This window comes from Lithobates pipiens, unplaced genomic scaffold, assembly GCF_037356315.1.
Source record: "Lithobates pipiens isolate NorthernLeopardFrog02 unplaced genomic scaffold, aLitPip1_a1.2 Scaffold_13, whole genome shotgun sequence".
NCBI lineage: Eukaryota > Metazoa > Chordata > Amphibia > Anura > Ranidae > Lithobates > Lithobates pipiens.
Genome location: NW_027507718.1, coordinates 222297 through 239568, shown reverse-complemented (window position 1 = coordinate 239568; position 17272 = coordinate 222297). Strand labels below are relative to the sequence as shown.

The 17272-nt window shown below is 45.5% G+C and overlaps 1 protein-coding gene across 2 annotated transcripts in view; it reads right to left on the bottom strand.

Moving 5' to 3' along the window:
* LOC143973896 (NACHT, LRR and PYD domains-containing protein 3-like) overlaps positions 1–7831 on the bottom strand; it is a 72666-nt gene extending 64835 nt beyond the window's left edge. For both annotated transcript variants that reach the window (XM_077474774.1, XM_077474775.1), the window contains exons 1-3: positions 7764–7831; positions 5077–5376; positions 1768–1806 (exon numbers count right to left, since the gene is read on the bottom strand). In XM_077474774.1, coding sequence (XP_077330900.1) covers positions 1768–1806; positions 5077–5376; positions 7764–7800 — 376 coding nt within the window. In that variant the 5' untranslated portion in view covers positions 7801–7831. The remainder of the gene's footprint in view (positions 1–1767; positions 1807–5076; positions 5377–7763) is intronic.
* Between the last annotated feature and the right edge of the window lie 9441 nt (positions 7832–17272).

Here is a 17272-nt window from a genome sequence, read left to right as displayed (position 1 = left end):
TCTTTGTGTCTTAGCAGTAGGGGTATTGTCTGGAGAGGATATAACAGGCGGGCGAAACTGACCATTTTCACCAAATGACATCTTCCCAGGAGCGAGAGGGGCAGATCCATCCAGTTGTCTAATTCCTGAGTGATTTTAGTAAAAAGTGGGGGGTAATTCAGGTGGTAGAGAGAGGACGGGAGTTTCCCTATTTTGATTCCCAAGTAAGTGATATGTGACTTGGCCGTAGTGAAGATGGAGTTTTGAACCCAGGCAGGTGGGGGGAGGGATCCTAAGGGCATAATCTCGCTTTTGGAGTAGTTTATGCGCAACCCTGATCATTTCCTGAATAAATCAAAAGTGTATTTTATTGTGGGCATATCTGCGGAAGGGTCAGCAGAGAAGATGAGGACATCATCCGCAAAGAGGGACGTCCTCAACTCTTGGTTCCCTATTTGAATGCCATGTAGCGGGGCAACTGTTAAGAGATATCTAGAGAGTGGTTCCAGAGCTAAGTTAAAGAGGAGTGGGGAGAGGGGGCAACCCTGTCTCGTGCCTTTGTGAAGGCGAAATTCAGGGGGTGGCTTTCTGGTAAAACTTCATTTTATTTGATTGGTATCACGCTGACGGGCATTCAATCGTCATTCCCAATACACCCCTCTTCATGGGACTTCTTCTGATGAAAATCAGCTGCATATGAACTTTTCTTTTTGTTTTCAATTGTGATATTATATTGTACACATCTTATGATTTATTTCATTTCAAACGGTATAAATTATTACACAATTGCACTTTATTATACCATATTTGGATGTCGGCATATCACGCGTGTTGTGTGATTCCCATGAATTGCACTTTTTTCCCTATCGCTGTACTTTTATTTAAAGTGTTTGTTAACCCAAAAAAATTGATCCTGCTCCTTTAAAGCATGTTATACAGCACAGTGCTTGTCCCGTGTCATTTGACCCCTTGTAACACCTGAAATACCTGGCTGATCCTGCCAGTTTCTGCCCTCCCTTCTGTAAACTGACCACGGTGTATCATGGCTGCTGAGACCTGACACTGTGCTCAGTTTACGTACCTCCATCATTAGCCTTCTATCTGCTCTACTCGCTGCTCCTGTGTCCCTCCCCTCTCTGCTTGTGACAGTGCTGTTTTTTTCTTGGTGCTCGATATCTGGGTTATAGTCCTCGGCTGCTGGCTATTTTATGTATTAAGCACTTGTTCAAGAAACCATTAAGGCCCCCTGACCACAGGGGCCATTTCTGTCAGTCCCTGGCCCTTTCTTCTGGTCCCAGGGCCCTTCCCTCCAAGACTGGGGCTCTTCTCTCTGAAGCGGGGGGGCTTTTCTCTAGCCCTTTATAAGCCCAGGTTCCCACTGCTGTGACTTATCATTGGACTTGCAACAAAAGTCACATGCGTGATGTCCTAATCAATGCAACTTAAGTCACAGTAACAAAGAAAAAGGTTCCTGCAATACTTTTCTGTGACTTTGGTAAGATTTGAGTGCCATAGACTACAATGTTAAATCACAAAATCACAAGCAAGTCACAAGCAGGTTGCAAGCAAGTTGAACAACTTTGGGATCACAGCAGTGTGAACTGAGCCCATGTTCTGCAGTGGGTCCCCTTGCTGCCATCTTGGGCCCCCTACAGTGGCAGAATGCCAGGACCCAGTCTCAAGTGCAACCTTTCTGACCCTGGTAGTTCCACCACTGATCCAGACTACAATAAAAACAAAATGTTCATCCAGAAGAGATTTCATATGAAACATGGATGTCCTACTAACCTGATAATGTTTTGCTATGTGTCGTCTTCTTCAGTTTGGCTGGAAATAAGATTAGGGAAGTGATTAGTCCTGACAAACCTCTGAAATGTAGAAAATAATAACTAAGAGAATTATTAGTGTAGCAGATCCTCCCAGACACCATCATCCCACCAACCCCCTGTAGATTGGAGTCTCTCCTCCTCCAGGTAATGGGGAGAGTCTTTGCCTGGTAACATCTCAGCACATTGCAGTGACATGTGACCATGGTGGGGGGACCAGAAAAGCCCCCAATTCTCTGTGCAGGGATTACAGGCACACACCTAGAATCTGGAGCCTTGACTCCTCTTTCTGATGGAGGTTCAGGTAGATACATGGGGCACAAGGCTCAGAACCTCAAGTAACAATCATGAGGGTCTCCTAGGAATACAGCTATAAATATGGAGGTTCTGTATAATAAACAAGTGGCTGTGATTGTATTGCTCTGCCTGGCATGCTGAATGATGTCATAGTGTTATGGTGACTGACTGACGGCATCCTGGAGAAGTGTTACTCCGCTTCCCTTTTACATTGTTCCTGAACTCTGTAGCCTTTCCTTCATCCACAATTTTGCAACCAAATACATTGTATTCTGTAAACTCCCTCAGTAAAGATTATTTAACCCCTTGGTGACTGAGGGGAAAACAAATGTTAATGCCTGAACACAATTTTGCAACTTTGACCCGTGTTAGTAAATCTGTAAGTAGCGCCCCCCACCTTTAGGTGGGTGCTAGTAGGTAAGTGTTAGGTAAATTGCCAGTGCCTTACCCTTTTTGTTTAGGTCTGGTTGTTAATTTGGTTTGGGGAGGAGTAGTAGAATAGAGGGGGGTGTGACCACCTGTACTCTGAGATGAAAGATCTCCTTTGCTTTCTCCAAGAAATGTTCTGGAAAGGAGGTGGGTCAGGGACTGGAGTGCAGGCAGTTTATATGGCCCAGGCCCAATCATTAATTTGTATGGGCAGGGGTGGGACTGATATACATACTGAGGTCACATGCTTCCTGGGGGAGATGGGAAGAAACTGAGTCCAGAGAAACAGACAAAATGTGACTCCAAGGAGCAGGCTTGAAGGCTTAGGGGTTCAGAGACCCCAATGCTGGAGAGCAGGAACCAAATCTGAAGGCCTGAGGGTTCAGAGACCTCAGTGCTGGATGGTTCAACTACACCAAGTCATCAAAGAAACCCTGGGAGAAGTGAACCAGGCATCCCGGCTGGGATGGTTCTAACTACAAGAAACGGGAAGTAGCTGCAAGGAGGATGGAGTAGACCAGGATGTTAACCCGGACTTTCCTGAACTGACCTGGGAGGATCGCAGGAGGCAAGAAAGGCAGGTGAGGCCTGGGACTTCCAGCATCCAAATACCAAGGGGCTTTTCAGAGGGGCATCGTCAGTTCATTAAGGGAAAGGGACTTAAATACTCTAAGAAACCATAAGGAAGAGGCAACTCATACATTCCTTTAACACACTTGTAATGACTGAAACCAAGAAGAATAACGTTATCTGTTCAACCTTTATTGATTGCTTCTGTGGTGAATCGTGCAGGGGTGGAAGAACGGAGGTATGTTAGTGTGACAGAACCCACTGTCACTGTGTGTTTTGGAGGGGGCTGTGGGCTCACCTCCTACCCACAGACTATGGCCCAGCAGAGAACATTGGGGTTTAGAGGGTTATTTGCCATCTCCCACCTGGAGAAGATGCCACCTCCAGACATTTGTGTCCAGAGTCGCCAGTTCATCGGAACCGGGTGAATGTGGTATCTGTGGCTGGGCTTGTGGAGTCATTCCTGGCTACCTAAACTTATTGGCCCGGCTGGGTTAAATATATACTTTTATTCCACAAACAATGTACTTTTAGCTGATAAAGACATATACAAGATGCCACAGAGATAATGTAATGTAATGCTGCATCCCTTCTCTCCCCCCCTCTTGTTGTGTTAATTGTGTTGGGTCATGGCATGTAGACAAAAGGTCTGGTCTGGAGACACATCTCAGCAGGGGATGTGTAAGGAGGGGCTGCCTGCTTGTCATAATCCCTTCATATGCTCCAACTGTAGTTGTTTGAATATACAAGTGTTGAGTTTCCATTGGTTCTTCCTTGTCCCCTACCCCCTCTATGACCAGGCTAAGGGGGTGTCCCTATCTATGTTAAAAGTGTATATTTGGCACTTAATAAACAGTTTATACTCTGGATGTTTAACCCTCAACACCTGTGTGGCTTGTCTTGTGATTGAGGGGTTAAAGGCTGGTTATGGCGAATCTGCAGGCTGCGTGTGCATTTGGAGGACAGGAGACACAGGTCTGGTGGAGATGCTCAGCAGGAGTATCCGAGATCCGTCACAGTTAGCAGTAAAGTATGAACACACAGCAGCTCCCAAGGGAGTAGTGCGCTACATGTACATATCATCACTAGGGATAGGCCCGAGGTTCAAGTCAAACGTAAGTTTGACCCAAACATTGGGTGTTCACGCTTTCATCGAATAGCGAACATTATGGGGCGTTCACGGCAAATTTGAGCACCGCGGAATGCCCCATAATGCACTACGAGATCGCAGTGCATTGACGTCTGATGATTGGCCAAAGTATGTACCTGACCTGAATGCTTTGGCCAATCATAGCGTGCTCTGCTGTGAGAGACATAATTGGCTTGTTTTCAATCCTGTATTATATAATATATCCTGTATGTATACAATGTATTATATAATATATCCTGTATGTATACAATGTATTATATAATGGATCCTGTATGTATACAATGTATTATATAATATATCCTGTATGTATACAATGTATAATATAATATATCCTGTATGTATACAATGTATTATATAATGGATCCTGTATGCATACAATGTATTATATAATATATCCTGTATGTATATAATGTATTATATAATATATCCTGTATGTATACAATGTATAATATAATATATCCTGTATGTATACAATGTATTATATAATGGATCCTGTATGTATACAATGTATTATATAATATATCCTGTATGTATACAATGTATTATATAATGGATCCTGTATGTATACAATGTATTATATAATATATCTTGTATGTATATACCATTATATAGAGGATGCTGTGTGTATACAACTTATTATATAATGGCTTCTGTATGTATACTTCCCTGAGGCCTCATATTTGTGTACTGTCAGTGGGAAGTGGTTCATCCAGTTGGAAGCTCCTGATTGGTCACTGGCTTTCCCTGGGTGACATTCCTTGTTCTTCCTCACACAGATATTGATCGGGAATTGGTTGAAAATGAACATTATAGATGGGAACTCACCATGTTGTGCTCTCCTTTCCTTGAGCTCATTTGCGGGTCCCTTCAGATCGATGACTTCAAAGACATGAATGGTGACATCCAGAGCCTCTTCTCCATATTTGTCTATAAGGAGGTCCTTGGTGGTGATCCAGTCTGCATTTTCTAGTCTTCCTCGGGGGATGGGACGTGTATCTCCATAGGTGAAATCAGACAATTTGTTCCTAAATCTCTTGAAGTCACTTCCTTTCAGATCCTCCAGAGAATATATGAGAAGATCCCCGGGGGTTTGTGGGACCTTTCCCGGGACACCAGGAGCCGACCCTGCAGAGAGAACAAGCAACAACTATAAAAATTAATTCTGATTGGATGATTTCTGACACATGACAGCAGATACAGTGCCTTGAAAAAGTATTCATACCCCTTGAAATTTTCCACATTGTGTCATGTTACATCCAAAAACGTAAATCTATTTTATTGGGATTTTATGTGATAGACCAACACAAAGTGGCACATAATTGTGAAGTAGAAGGAGAATGATAAATGGTTTTCAAATAAATATGTGAAAAGTGTGGGGGGATTTGTATTACGCTGACTCAATACTTTGTATAACTACTTTTCACTGCAATGACAGCTGCAAGTCTTGCCACAAATTTGCAATTCGATTTAGGTCTGGACTGTGACTGGGCCATTCTAACACATGGATATGCTTTGATATAAACCATTCCATTGTAGCTCTGGCTGGATGTTTCGGGTCGTTGTCCTGCTGGAAGGTGAACCTCCTCCCCAGTCTCATGTCTTTTGCAGACTCTAATGCCGCATACACACGACAGGACTTAAGTCCGGCAGACTTTCGACAGAGTTCTGACGGAGTTCTGACAGAGTTCTGACGGACTTTCCGAATGAACGGACTTGGCCACACACAATCACACCAAAGTCCGACGGATTCGAACGTGATGACGTATGACTGGACTAGAATAAGGAAGTTCATAGCCAGTAGCCAATAGCTGCCCTAGCGTCGGTTTTAGTCCGTCAGACTAGCACACACACGAGCGGATTTCTGGGTCCGGCAGAGTTCTGGCGGAAAAATTTGAAGCATGTTCCATTTCTAAAGTCTGTCAGACTTTTGCAAATCAAAAGTCCGTTGCAGCCCACACACGATCGAATAGTCTGCCGGAATCATTCCGTCAGACTTTTGATGTTGAAAAGTCCGGTCGTGTGTACGGGGCATAACAGGTTTTCTTCTAAGATTTCCCTGTATTTGTCTCCATCCATCTTCCCATAATCTCTGACCAGCTTCCCCGTCCCTGCTGTAGAAAAGCATCCCCGCCACATGGCGCTGCCACCACCATGTTTCACGGTGTGGATGGTGTGCTCAGGGTGATGTGAAATGGTCATTTTCCGCCACACGTAGCGTTTGGTTTTTAGGCCAAAAAGTTAAATATTGGTCTCATCTGACCAGAGCACCTTCTTCCACATGTGGATCTCTGCAGCTCCTCCAGAGTTACCATGGACCTCTTGGCTCTTCTCTGATGAATGCTCTCCTTGCCCGGCCTGTCTGTTTAGGTGGACGGTCATGTCTTGGTAGGTTTGCAGTTGTGCCATACTTATTCCATTTCCCGATGATGGATTGAACAGAGCTCTGTGAGATGTTCAAAGCTTGGGATATTTTTTATAACCTAATCCTGCTTTGTACTTCTCCACAACTTTATCCATGACCTGTCTGGTGTGTTCCTTGGCCTTCATGATGCTGTACCTTCATGAATAATTCACATAATGTGTGTAATATGTTTATTTCCTGTAATCTTCAGCTCCATCTAGTGGCCATAATGTCATATATTACTGGTTGAGGTATATCAAGAAAATACTGTATTATGGCCACTAGATGGAGCTGAAGATTATAGGAAGTAAACCTGTTAGACACATTACGGGGATTATCAGTGATGGTTGTAGAAATGACACAAGCTCATAATATTTTTATGTATATATCTATATATATATATCTATATCTATATCTATATCTATATCTATATCTATATCTATATCTATATCTATATCTATATATATATATATAGATATAGATATAGATATAGATATATATATATATATATCTATATATATATATATATATATCTATATATATATATATATATATATATATATATATATATATATATATATATATATATATATATATATATATCTCCTAATGCATATGTAGGAATTTTAAACATCATGTTTATTGATTGTTTCGTAGTTAACTAAAATAAACTATCAATCCTTTAAGAAACCTTCCCCCTGAATAATGATGTGTCTGATCAGTGTGAACTAAGAACTCTGATTACCCCCAAATCTCCCAGCAGTATGTGTCATGTGACACAGGGATGTTTTCTCCTTAGGGTTATAGATAAAGAATTCCCCCGACCACTACACAAACAGCCATAACATTTGGGGTCCTCCAGTCATTATGGATCACTGGACCATCTCAGAAGATCATTTCCATCAATGATAAATAAAATCTGAAGAGATGGGAATGTGATGGTGGAATTGATGAAAAGCTCCTGAACTCTTCTAATGGGTGGACTGACCAGATGTCTACAGGAAATGTCCAGAATACGGACACATAAGACTTTCTATCCTCTAATTCCAATCTCTGGAGATGTGAGATGGAGGAACACATTGGAAAGGATGGTCAGGATCAGCAGTCATACCTTGTGGGGAGGAGGATGAGGAGAAATAGGCCCCCATTACATCAGAAGATGACCCGAGATGACATCACCTGGAAAGAGACCAAACAATAACAATCTCATTTGTAGTGCAATGAACAGGAATTTGCTTCCTTATGTGAATAACGATTGGCTGTCTAGTTGTCCAATCTGGGAAGATCTGAAATTGACTTCTGTTAGTGATGGCCGAATGGTTCACCCGGCGGTCGTTTCGCGGCGAATTTCGGCTGTTTGCGGTCCGCCCGTTCGGCGGACTATTGGCGCCGTTCGCCCCGGCGGACTTCCGTGTTTACTGTGTAAAAGAACTTTGACCTATGATGACACATCCATCATGGGGTACAGGACAACCAATTGAAACATTACAGCACATGGACACTTGGACATTCCCCCTAACTTATAAATACACCCGATCCAGCGGCCATTTTACATTTTTTCTTCTGTCACTATAGGGAGAGGTTGCTATGTGGAGCAGGGAGAGATTACAGTGACCCAAATCGCTAGCTATTTGGTACACAAAAGTTCTTTTCAGGACTAGTATAGGTGTTAGGTGCAGTTCAGGATAGGCAGTGCTGTGCTAGTGATTGTTGCAGCAGCCTGAGTGTCTTTTGTCAGTTTAGAGAAAGGGACAGGACGGTGTGTGCTGCAGGGACAGCCAGTTTAGTCATTAGCTGTTAGTATCAGGTCCACAAAAGTGCTATTTCAATTATTGTTCCAGTAGCCTCTGTTTTGTCAGTTTATATAGGGACAGGCAGGAAGCAGTGTGTGAGGCAGTGAGGGTCAGTTTAATCAGTAGCTGTTACTATTAGTTCCACAAAGGTTCTTTTCAGGACTGGTATCAGTGGTATGGTAATAGGCTTGTACACGTATAATATTCTTTCTTCCAAATATAGAAAGAATATTATACTTGACTGCTGCCCTTCTGCTGCAGTCTGCTAATCATTCACAACCCACTTGTTCCACAAAGCTCCTTATAAGGACTGGTAACTTGGTCTGTCTAGGGTGCTACAGTATATAGGGTTGAGTGAGGTACAGTCTGCCATTCTATAAGGACTGGTATAGGTCCACAGTACATAGGGTTGAGGGGCACTACTGCTGACCGCTGCCCTATACTGCAGCAGTCCTTCAGCAGTATAGGGACTGACGTACAGTCTGCTAATCACTCGCACACAACCTACTTGGTCCACAAAGGTCCTTATAAGGACTGGTAAGGTATAGGGTACTACAGTACATAGGGTTGAGTGAGGTACAGTCTGCCATTCTATAAGGACTGGTATCGGTCCACAATACATAGGGTTGAGGTGCACTACTGCTGACCGCTGCCCAATACTGCAGCAGTCCTTCATTGGTATAGGGACTGAGAGTTTTGTCACAGGGTCATTTAAAAAATGACAGGCAGAGGAAGAGGCAGGCCCTTCCGCATGGGTGGTAGGAGTAGGGCAGAAGCAACAGGCTTGAGCCAAATTGGGAAGTTGCAGAAGGTGCGTTCAATTATTTTAAAGGACGCACCAGACTTGGTTGAGTGGCTCGCTCAGCCTTACTCTTCTGCACCCTCCTCATCCTCTCGATTTGCACCCTCTTCTTCACTCTCTGCTATGTGCACCCCCAAAGACACTACCACCAACAACAACACCACCATCACCACCACCACCACATACCTTCCGCTTGAGTCACAGGAATTATTTTCCGATCCATATCAAGACATTTCTGATGCGCAGCCACTCTTGGTATTGCATCAGGAAGAGGAGGCAGCAACAACCGCTACTCAGCAGTCTGACGACAGTACCCAGATCAGCCCAAGGAGGAGGTTGATCCCCGGTGTTGCTGCCTACTCCGAGATCTCTACTTATAGCGACGGGGAAGGTGACGTTGATGATGACGTGTCTAGTGATGTCATGTGGATGCCCACAAGAGAGGAAGAGGAGGGGAGTTCAGAGGGAGATATGGACCAGCAGATAGGGAGGAGAAGCAGGAATAACTTACATTGCACAGGAGGGACAAAGCAGACTGCAAATGTATCAGGTCATAGTCAGAGGTCAGAGGTCAGAGTCATCGACCATGTACGGTCAGATCTGGCGCTCCCAGGACACCGGCACATGGCTCCGCAGTGTGGGCTTTTTTTAACGTGTCCGCTGCTGACAATAGCGTTGCCATCTGCAATCTTTGCAGTCAACGCATTAGTCGCGGTAAGCCCAACACTCACCTAGGGACGACCGCCTTAAGAAGGCACATGAGCAGCCATCACCGAACCCAGTGGGAGCAACGGAACACACAAAGCCACACTCCAGGCTCTCACCGTTCAGCCTCGTCTTCTACTTCTCCTTCTCCTCTCTCCTCACAATTGTCCTCCACTCCACCTTCCATCACGCCAAGCTCACGTTTTTCTGCAAAAAGGCAGGCTTCCGTGGGCCTAATGTTCGAGCATAAAAAAATGATGACGCCGGATAACCCTCTTGCCCAACGGTTGACGGCTGGCTTGTCAGAACTCATAGCCCGCCAACTACTGCCATATAAACTGGTGGACTCGGAGGCCTTTCGCAAATTTGTGGCCATTGGAACACCACAATGGAAAGTCCCAGGAAGGAAGTATTTCTCAGAGAAGGGCATCCCAGAGCTATATGGCCATGTTCAGCGGCAAGTGAATGTATCTCTGGCACACAGTGTCGGTGCCAAGATACATCTGACCACAGACACGTGGTCTAGCAAACCAGGCAGGGAAGGTATATCACTTTTACTGCCCACTGGGTGAACCTTCTGACGGCCGTCAAGCATGTAACCCGTGGCACCCGTGTAGATTTGGTTTCACCGCCACGGATTGCATGCAGGCCTGACTCTTCTTCTCCTCCTCCTCCTACTCCATCCTTTTCCACTGCTAGCGTCTCTTCCACTGCGCCGCCCAAGCTCCCCAGAACCTATTTGACATGCCAGGTGAGACGCTGCCATGCCGTGCTGCGTCTGTTGTGCTGGAAGCCAAGAACCCGGCACTCCTTTCAGCTTTGCGTTCACAGGCAGATCAGTGGCTAACACCGCTCAATTTGACAGTTGGTAAAGTGGTGTGTGACAACGGTGCCAATCTGCTTAGCGCATTGAAACAGGGCAAAATCACGCATGTGCCATGCATGGCACACGTCTTAAACTTGGTCGTGCAGCGATTCCTTGTCAAATACCCTGGGGTCCAGGACATCTTGCGACAGGCAAGGAAAATCCCGGCCCATTTCAGAAGATCTTACACGGCCATGGCTCGGCTTGCTGACATTTAGCAGCGACATAATCTGCCGGTCAGACGTCTTATTTGCGATTGCCCGACGCGATGGAACTCAACCTTCTATAAGCTTGATAGGCTGCTCCAGCAGAAACGTTCAGTTAACGTCTACCTGTATGAACTCTGCGGCAGAACCGGCTCTGGGGAGCTCGGTTTTTTTCACCGCGCCAGTGGCTGCTCATGCGCGACGCATGCAGACTTCTGCACCCATTTGAGGAGATCACCAAACTGGTCAGTCGCAGCCATGGCGCCATCAGTGACATGGTACCTTATGCCTTCTTTATGGAGTGTGCATTGCTTCGTGTCATTGATCAAGCTGTGGAGGAGCAGGAGCGGGAAGATGAGGAAGTTGCAATGCTGGATGAATTCCCAGGGGGGGGCTACTCTATCTGAGACAAGTCAACAACAGGAGTCTGAAGAGGAGTCAGAGGAGGATGGTGCCGGGGCGGATGAGGAGGAGCAACAAGAGCATGCTTTAATCCTTTCTGGGATCCCTGTTGTGCGTGGATGGGGAGAGGAGAATGAAGAGGACGACATTATCCTGGATGATGAGCAGGAGCCAGGCCACCACACTGCTTCCACTTTAGTGCAAATGGGGGCCTTCATGCTCCAGTGTTTTAATAGGGACCCCCATATAAAAAGCATAAGGGTCAAGGACCAGTACTGGGTGGCAACGTACTTAGACCCCCGGTACAAACACAAAATGGCAGAAATGTTACCGCCATCACAGAGGGCTGTCAGCATGCAGCACTTCCAGGCCTTGCTTCGAGAAATGCTGCATTCTGCTTTTGCGTGCGCTGGCAGAGGAGCAATTCCCACTCCCAGAGAAGGAGTTGCGGGTACCAATCCAACAGCGCCTGCAAGAAGAGGCCGGTTTGAAGATGTGTTGTTGACTTCAGATATGAGTCATTCTTTCAGCCGACCCATCGACAGGTGTCATCAGGATCCAGCATCAGGGAATGCCTAGACCGTCAGGTGTCCGACTACATCGGGTTAACGGCGGATGTGGACGCTTTGAGGAGTGATGAACTCCTGGACTACTGGGTGGGCAGGCTTGACCTCTGGCCAGAGCTTGCCCAATTTGCAATCGAACTGTTGGCTTGCCCCTCATCCAGTGTCCTGTCCCCGTGTTGTGCTGACATCCTCCTGGGGCTGTACCTCTGCTGTGCATATTATGAGGGGCTCCCACCATCCCTGTGCTGTGCTGACTTCCTCCTGCGGCTGTACCTCTGCTGTGCATATTTTGAGGTGCTCCCACCATCCCTGTGCTATGCTCATTATGATGGGCTCCCACCATCCATGTGCTGTGCTGACTTACTCCTGGGGCTGCTTATTATGAGGGGCTCCCACCATCCCTGTGCTATGCTGACATCCTCCTGGGGCTGCTTATTATGAGGGGCTCCTACCATCCCTATGCTATGCTGACATCCTCCTGGGGCTGCTTATTATGAGGGGCTCCCACCATCCCTGTGCTATGCTGACTTCCTCCTGGGGCTGCTTACGGTGCAGGTGTCAGTGCTGTATATCATGGCGCTGATGTCAGTGCTGTATATCACGGTGCTGGTGTGAGTGCTTTATGTCACGCTGCTGATGTCAGTGCTCTCTATCATGGTGCTGCTGTCAGTGCTGTATATCACGGTGCTGGTGTTAGTGCTTTATGTCACGCTGCTGATGTCAGTGCTTTCTATCACGGTGCTGGTGTCAGATCACTCTATCACGGTGCTGGTGTCATTGCTGTATGTCACGCTGCTGGTGATCATCTCCTGCACCCTCTTCTTTGCCTACCCTGACCTTCCCTCTCCTCCATTGCCTTCATGCGCTCCACAGTCCCGAGTTGTCACAACAATTTCCCATTTAAAAAAATAATGCTTGTAGTTGTTGATCCCAGATTCACCTCATACATGTGTTATGTCATTGGCCATGTGGTGGGACTATGTTTGCACAGCTATTAATTATTTTGTGGCTGCAAATTTGACCTGTAAGTTTGCGAAGTTCGCCTCCCATTGAAGTCAATGGGGTCCGCCGCGAACGTTCCGGTTCGCGAACTATCGGCCGCGTTCGCAGTCCGCGTTCGCGAAACGTCCCGTCGGAAGTTCGTCCATCACTAACTTCTGTCATTTACAGCCCATAACTATGATGGTCACTAAATAACTTAATCCCAGCATTCATCTATTGGTATCTCGGGGGTCACAAAGGAATGTCACTCTGTTAAGGGCCCCAATTTTTACAGGCTCATATATTTAGGTGTCCCCTCCACAAATCTGTGCCATTCATAGCCAAGACTGGTACTAACCAGCACCAAAGTATCAACCAGTAAGATGTCTACAGAGAGGTCAGGTAATAAAAATGAGAATACCTCAAAATAGAAGCGATGTGTGATCAGCAGAGACCTCCATTCAATAATAAGATGCTTCTAAGTGGATTCTTAAGGAAGGTCGGTAATTATTGTTCATAAAAAGGTTAAACACCATTAATGAATTTTGTGTCTCTTTAGTGGCCACTTTGTCAGGGAAAGGTGTATAGTACACTTTAATGGGTGGGATCTGTGTGTGTCCTTCAGCCCAGACTATACTGTACAGTATACTGATATGTAAGGTTTTTTTTATATAATTATTCATGACCTATTAATATTCCTGGCCAGGGCTGAAACTAGGGGGCAGGGGGAGGCTGCCCCGGGTGCGGCATTGAGAGGGGTGCTGCAGCTGGTACTGATCCTCCTGCAACAGCTGAAAGGCTGCTTCTCTTCCTTTACCTCCCGCTAGCCTTTAACTGCTCCTGGAGGAAAATTCAGGGATCAGTACATACCCGTCAAAGCTGACCCAGCTGCCACTCCGGTTCCTGCCCCTTCTTCAGATCATGCCCCCCTCCACTCCTCTGTCCCCCTCCTCTGGTACCCCTGCATTGCTCACATCTTCTTCCTGGCTAGTCATGTAGTGCAGGCTGAATAAAAACATGATCCTGAGCACAGAGAAGCCCATAATATGATCAGGAAGACAGCCATACAAAGTTATAACTTTTCCTGGTCTTTCCTTCCCCCACTATCCATCCTATCTGCTGCTGCGGGAATCTAGATGGAGAGCGGGGAAGGAAAGACCAGGAGAATGGGTGCCAAGGAAGGTTATAACTTTGTTTGGCTGTCTTCCTGATCATATTATGAGCTTCTCCATGATGATGATCATGTTTTTATTCAGCCTGCAGTGCACACAACTAGCCAGGGAGAGGAGGTGAGTGCTGCGGGGTTACCAGTGGAGGGGGGGCAGAGGAGGGGGACCAGAGGAGCACGGGGGGAACCAGAGAAACACAGGGGGATCCAGAGGAGCAAGGAAGCCTCCAGGAAGCACACAGGGTGTCAGAGGGGGCAGGATCACCAGTTTACATCACCAGGTCGCCCGGCCCTCAGCTATATAAGAACTGTCACCCAGAAGTAGTGTCACTCAGCAGGAGCATCCCATGGAGGCGGAACGGTTTTGGCTTTTTTTTTTTTTTTGTTCGAACACGCAACCACCATTAAAGTCTTTGGGAAACGAACGTGAAAAATCAAAAGTGCTCATTTTTAAGGCTTAGGGAAAAAAGGTGCATATAAAAAGTGATGGGGACCCGGGTCCTGCCCCAGGGGACATGTATCAATGCAAAAAAAAAAAAAGAAAAGCTTTAGAAATGGCAGTTTTTTTGGGAGCAGTGATTTTAAGAATCAGAACAGTAGAAGCATTAAGAGTTTTGGTGTGCAACAGTCAGCCACCTTTCTATTGTGCCCCATCCCCTCAGTTTAATAAGGGCCCCCCCTGAAAAGCATTAAATTACTACTTAAATTACTGTGAGGTGTCAGATGTCGGTGTTTTGTCGAATACTGTCCCCCGTCAGATAGTGTCTGCCCTATACTGCGCTTGTGCAGTACGGAGGACAAGGAGAAGCCAAAGGTCTCCGAATATGAATGGCACCTGTGCACTGAGTCCATGTTCAAGCCCCACCATCCAAGTGGACATAGAGAATAAAAAATTGCAGAGCGAAGCGAGGCCATGCCCGAAGCATGGCGAGCGAAGTGAGCTCACGAGGGGCCCTCTTACTAAGTGCTGTTTCATCATCTACTGTATGTCCACTTGCATGGTGGGGCTTGAACCTGGACTCAGGGCACAAAGTGTACAGGCGTTGTTCATCTTTGAATACTTTCTGTGTCTCCTTGTCCTCTGTACTGCGCAAGTGCTGCACCTGCGCAGTATGGGGCGGACACTATCCGATGGGGGACGGTTCTCAGCAGAACACCGGCAATTGACTGTGTACAGTTGAGGGAACTCCTAGACTCCTCCTCGAGGTATCATATGACACAGCTGAAGAGAGACTGGGGATGCAGAAATTTTCCTACTTCTGTGCTGTGCTGAATCTGAGGTCTGGTAAGTGGGGAGACATCAATTTTTTTTTTTAATTTCATAATCTTTATTCATTTTCAACATACTTTTACATAATAAAAGCAAAAAAAGCATTCTCTATAGCATGTGTAGCACTTATTTCACCTTTACAAATACAGTAATACTTTAGTGAGTAATAAAAAAACCTTTAGAAAACATTCCTATCCATGATGTGTCAATATTTCTTCTATCTAACCCCTCTTTTCGCTCATTGCTCATATAATCCTCCTTCCCCTCCTACTTCCTCTCTCTCTACCCAGCTTTCACCTCTCCCATACCTCATTCTGGGTATCTCATTCTATCCAGCCAGGGTTTCCACATCTTTTTAAATTCTTTAAAATTTCCTCTTCTCAAATATATCACCCTCTCTTTCCATATTGTCTCCATAGTTGCTGTCTGCCAGTCCACTACTGAAGGAGCATTTTTTGCTTGCCACCTTTGAGCTAACAATCTTCTTGCCTGAAACAAACATCTCAGTATTGCTTTATTGGTATGTCGCGATCTCCCTATTGCTTCACCCAGGCCCAGCACACATATCCTTGGATCACCTCTGATCGTTACACCAAATGTTTCATTCAAGGTGATAACAATCTCTGACCAGTAACGAAACAATTTTGGGCATCGCCAGAACATGTGAGCTAGGTCTCCAGACTCTTGACATCTAGGGCACCTATCATCTGCTCTACGTCCAAAACTGAACAGTCTTTTTGGCGTATAATAGGCCCTATGCAGCAGCATTAAGTGTGACATCTTCTGGGCGGGCGAAACTGAGATTGAGTAACCATCCTCCAATATTTTCCTCCACTGTTCATCCGTGAATGTTCCCAACTCCTCCTCCCATTTCCTTCTGCATTTAAACCCTTCTGGGCTTCCTATACTTCCTTCACATATGACTGGATATACATCCGCTATAAATCCTTTTGTCCTCACTGGGGCCTTTAATCTGGTAAAAATAGGGGAGCTATTCCACACAGGACCTTGCCTATTAAATTGTTTCCCTAGGGCGTGTCTGATTTGAAGGTATTTATAAAATGATTGTTTGGGTATATCAAACTCTGATCTTAAAGCACTAAATGTTTTTAATATTTTCCCTGTATATAACTGGGCCAACCTATCTATCCCTTTAACTTCCCAATCTTTATATACCCCTATTTCTTCCATTTCCTGCAGGTTCCGGTTGTCCCACAATGGGGTGTACTGAGTTAAGCCTCCCAGGCCTTTAATCGCCTTAACTGCCTTCCACACCTTTACTACTAGTTTTATTGTGGGTATTTTTTTTTTGGGAAATGAATTTGCCTCCAGAGCTTCTACCATATTCTTATGGGGTGTCTCCGTTAATATTAAGGCCTTATTAATTCCTCCACCCATCTCCTCACTCATGTCCAGGTGTTGTAATTGCGCAGCTAAAAAATAGCTCCTTGGATGTGGAACTGCCATTCCACCTTTTCTTGTAGGTAATTGCAAGGTTTGTAGAGCTATCCTGGATACTCCCCCTTTCCATATAAGTTCTCGGAATAGTACCTCTATTTTCCTAAACCACATTATGTCTACCCAAATCGGGGAGTTATGTAACACATACAACAACTGAGGCATCCATACCATTTTAATCAAGTTACATCTCCCTGCATTCGATAATGGGAGTCTTTTCCAGATTTCGATTTTCTTCTTGAATTTAGCTATTAATGGAACCAAATTATCATTTATATATTTATTAGGATCTTTTTGTATGTGTATCCCCAGGTATTTCATGCGCTCCACAACTTCCAGCTGCGCGCCTGTCCCTGGGCTTTGGGCCCTACTTTTATCCAATGGCATAAGAACTGATTTTTCCC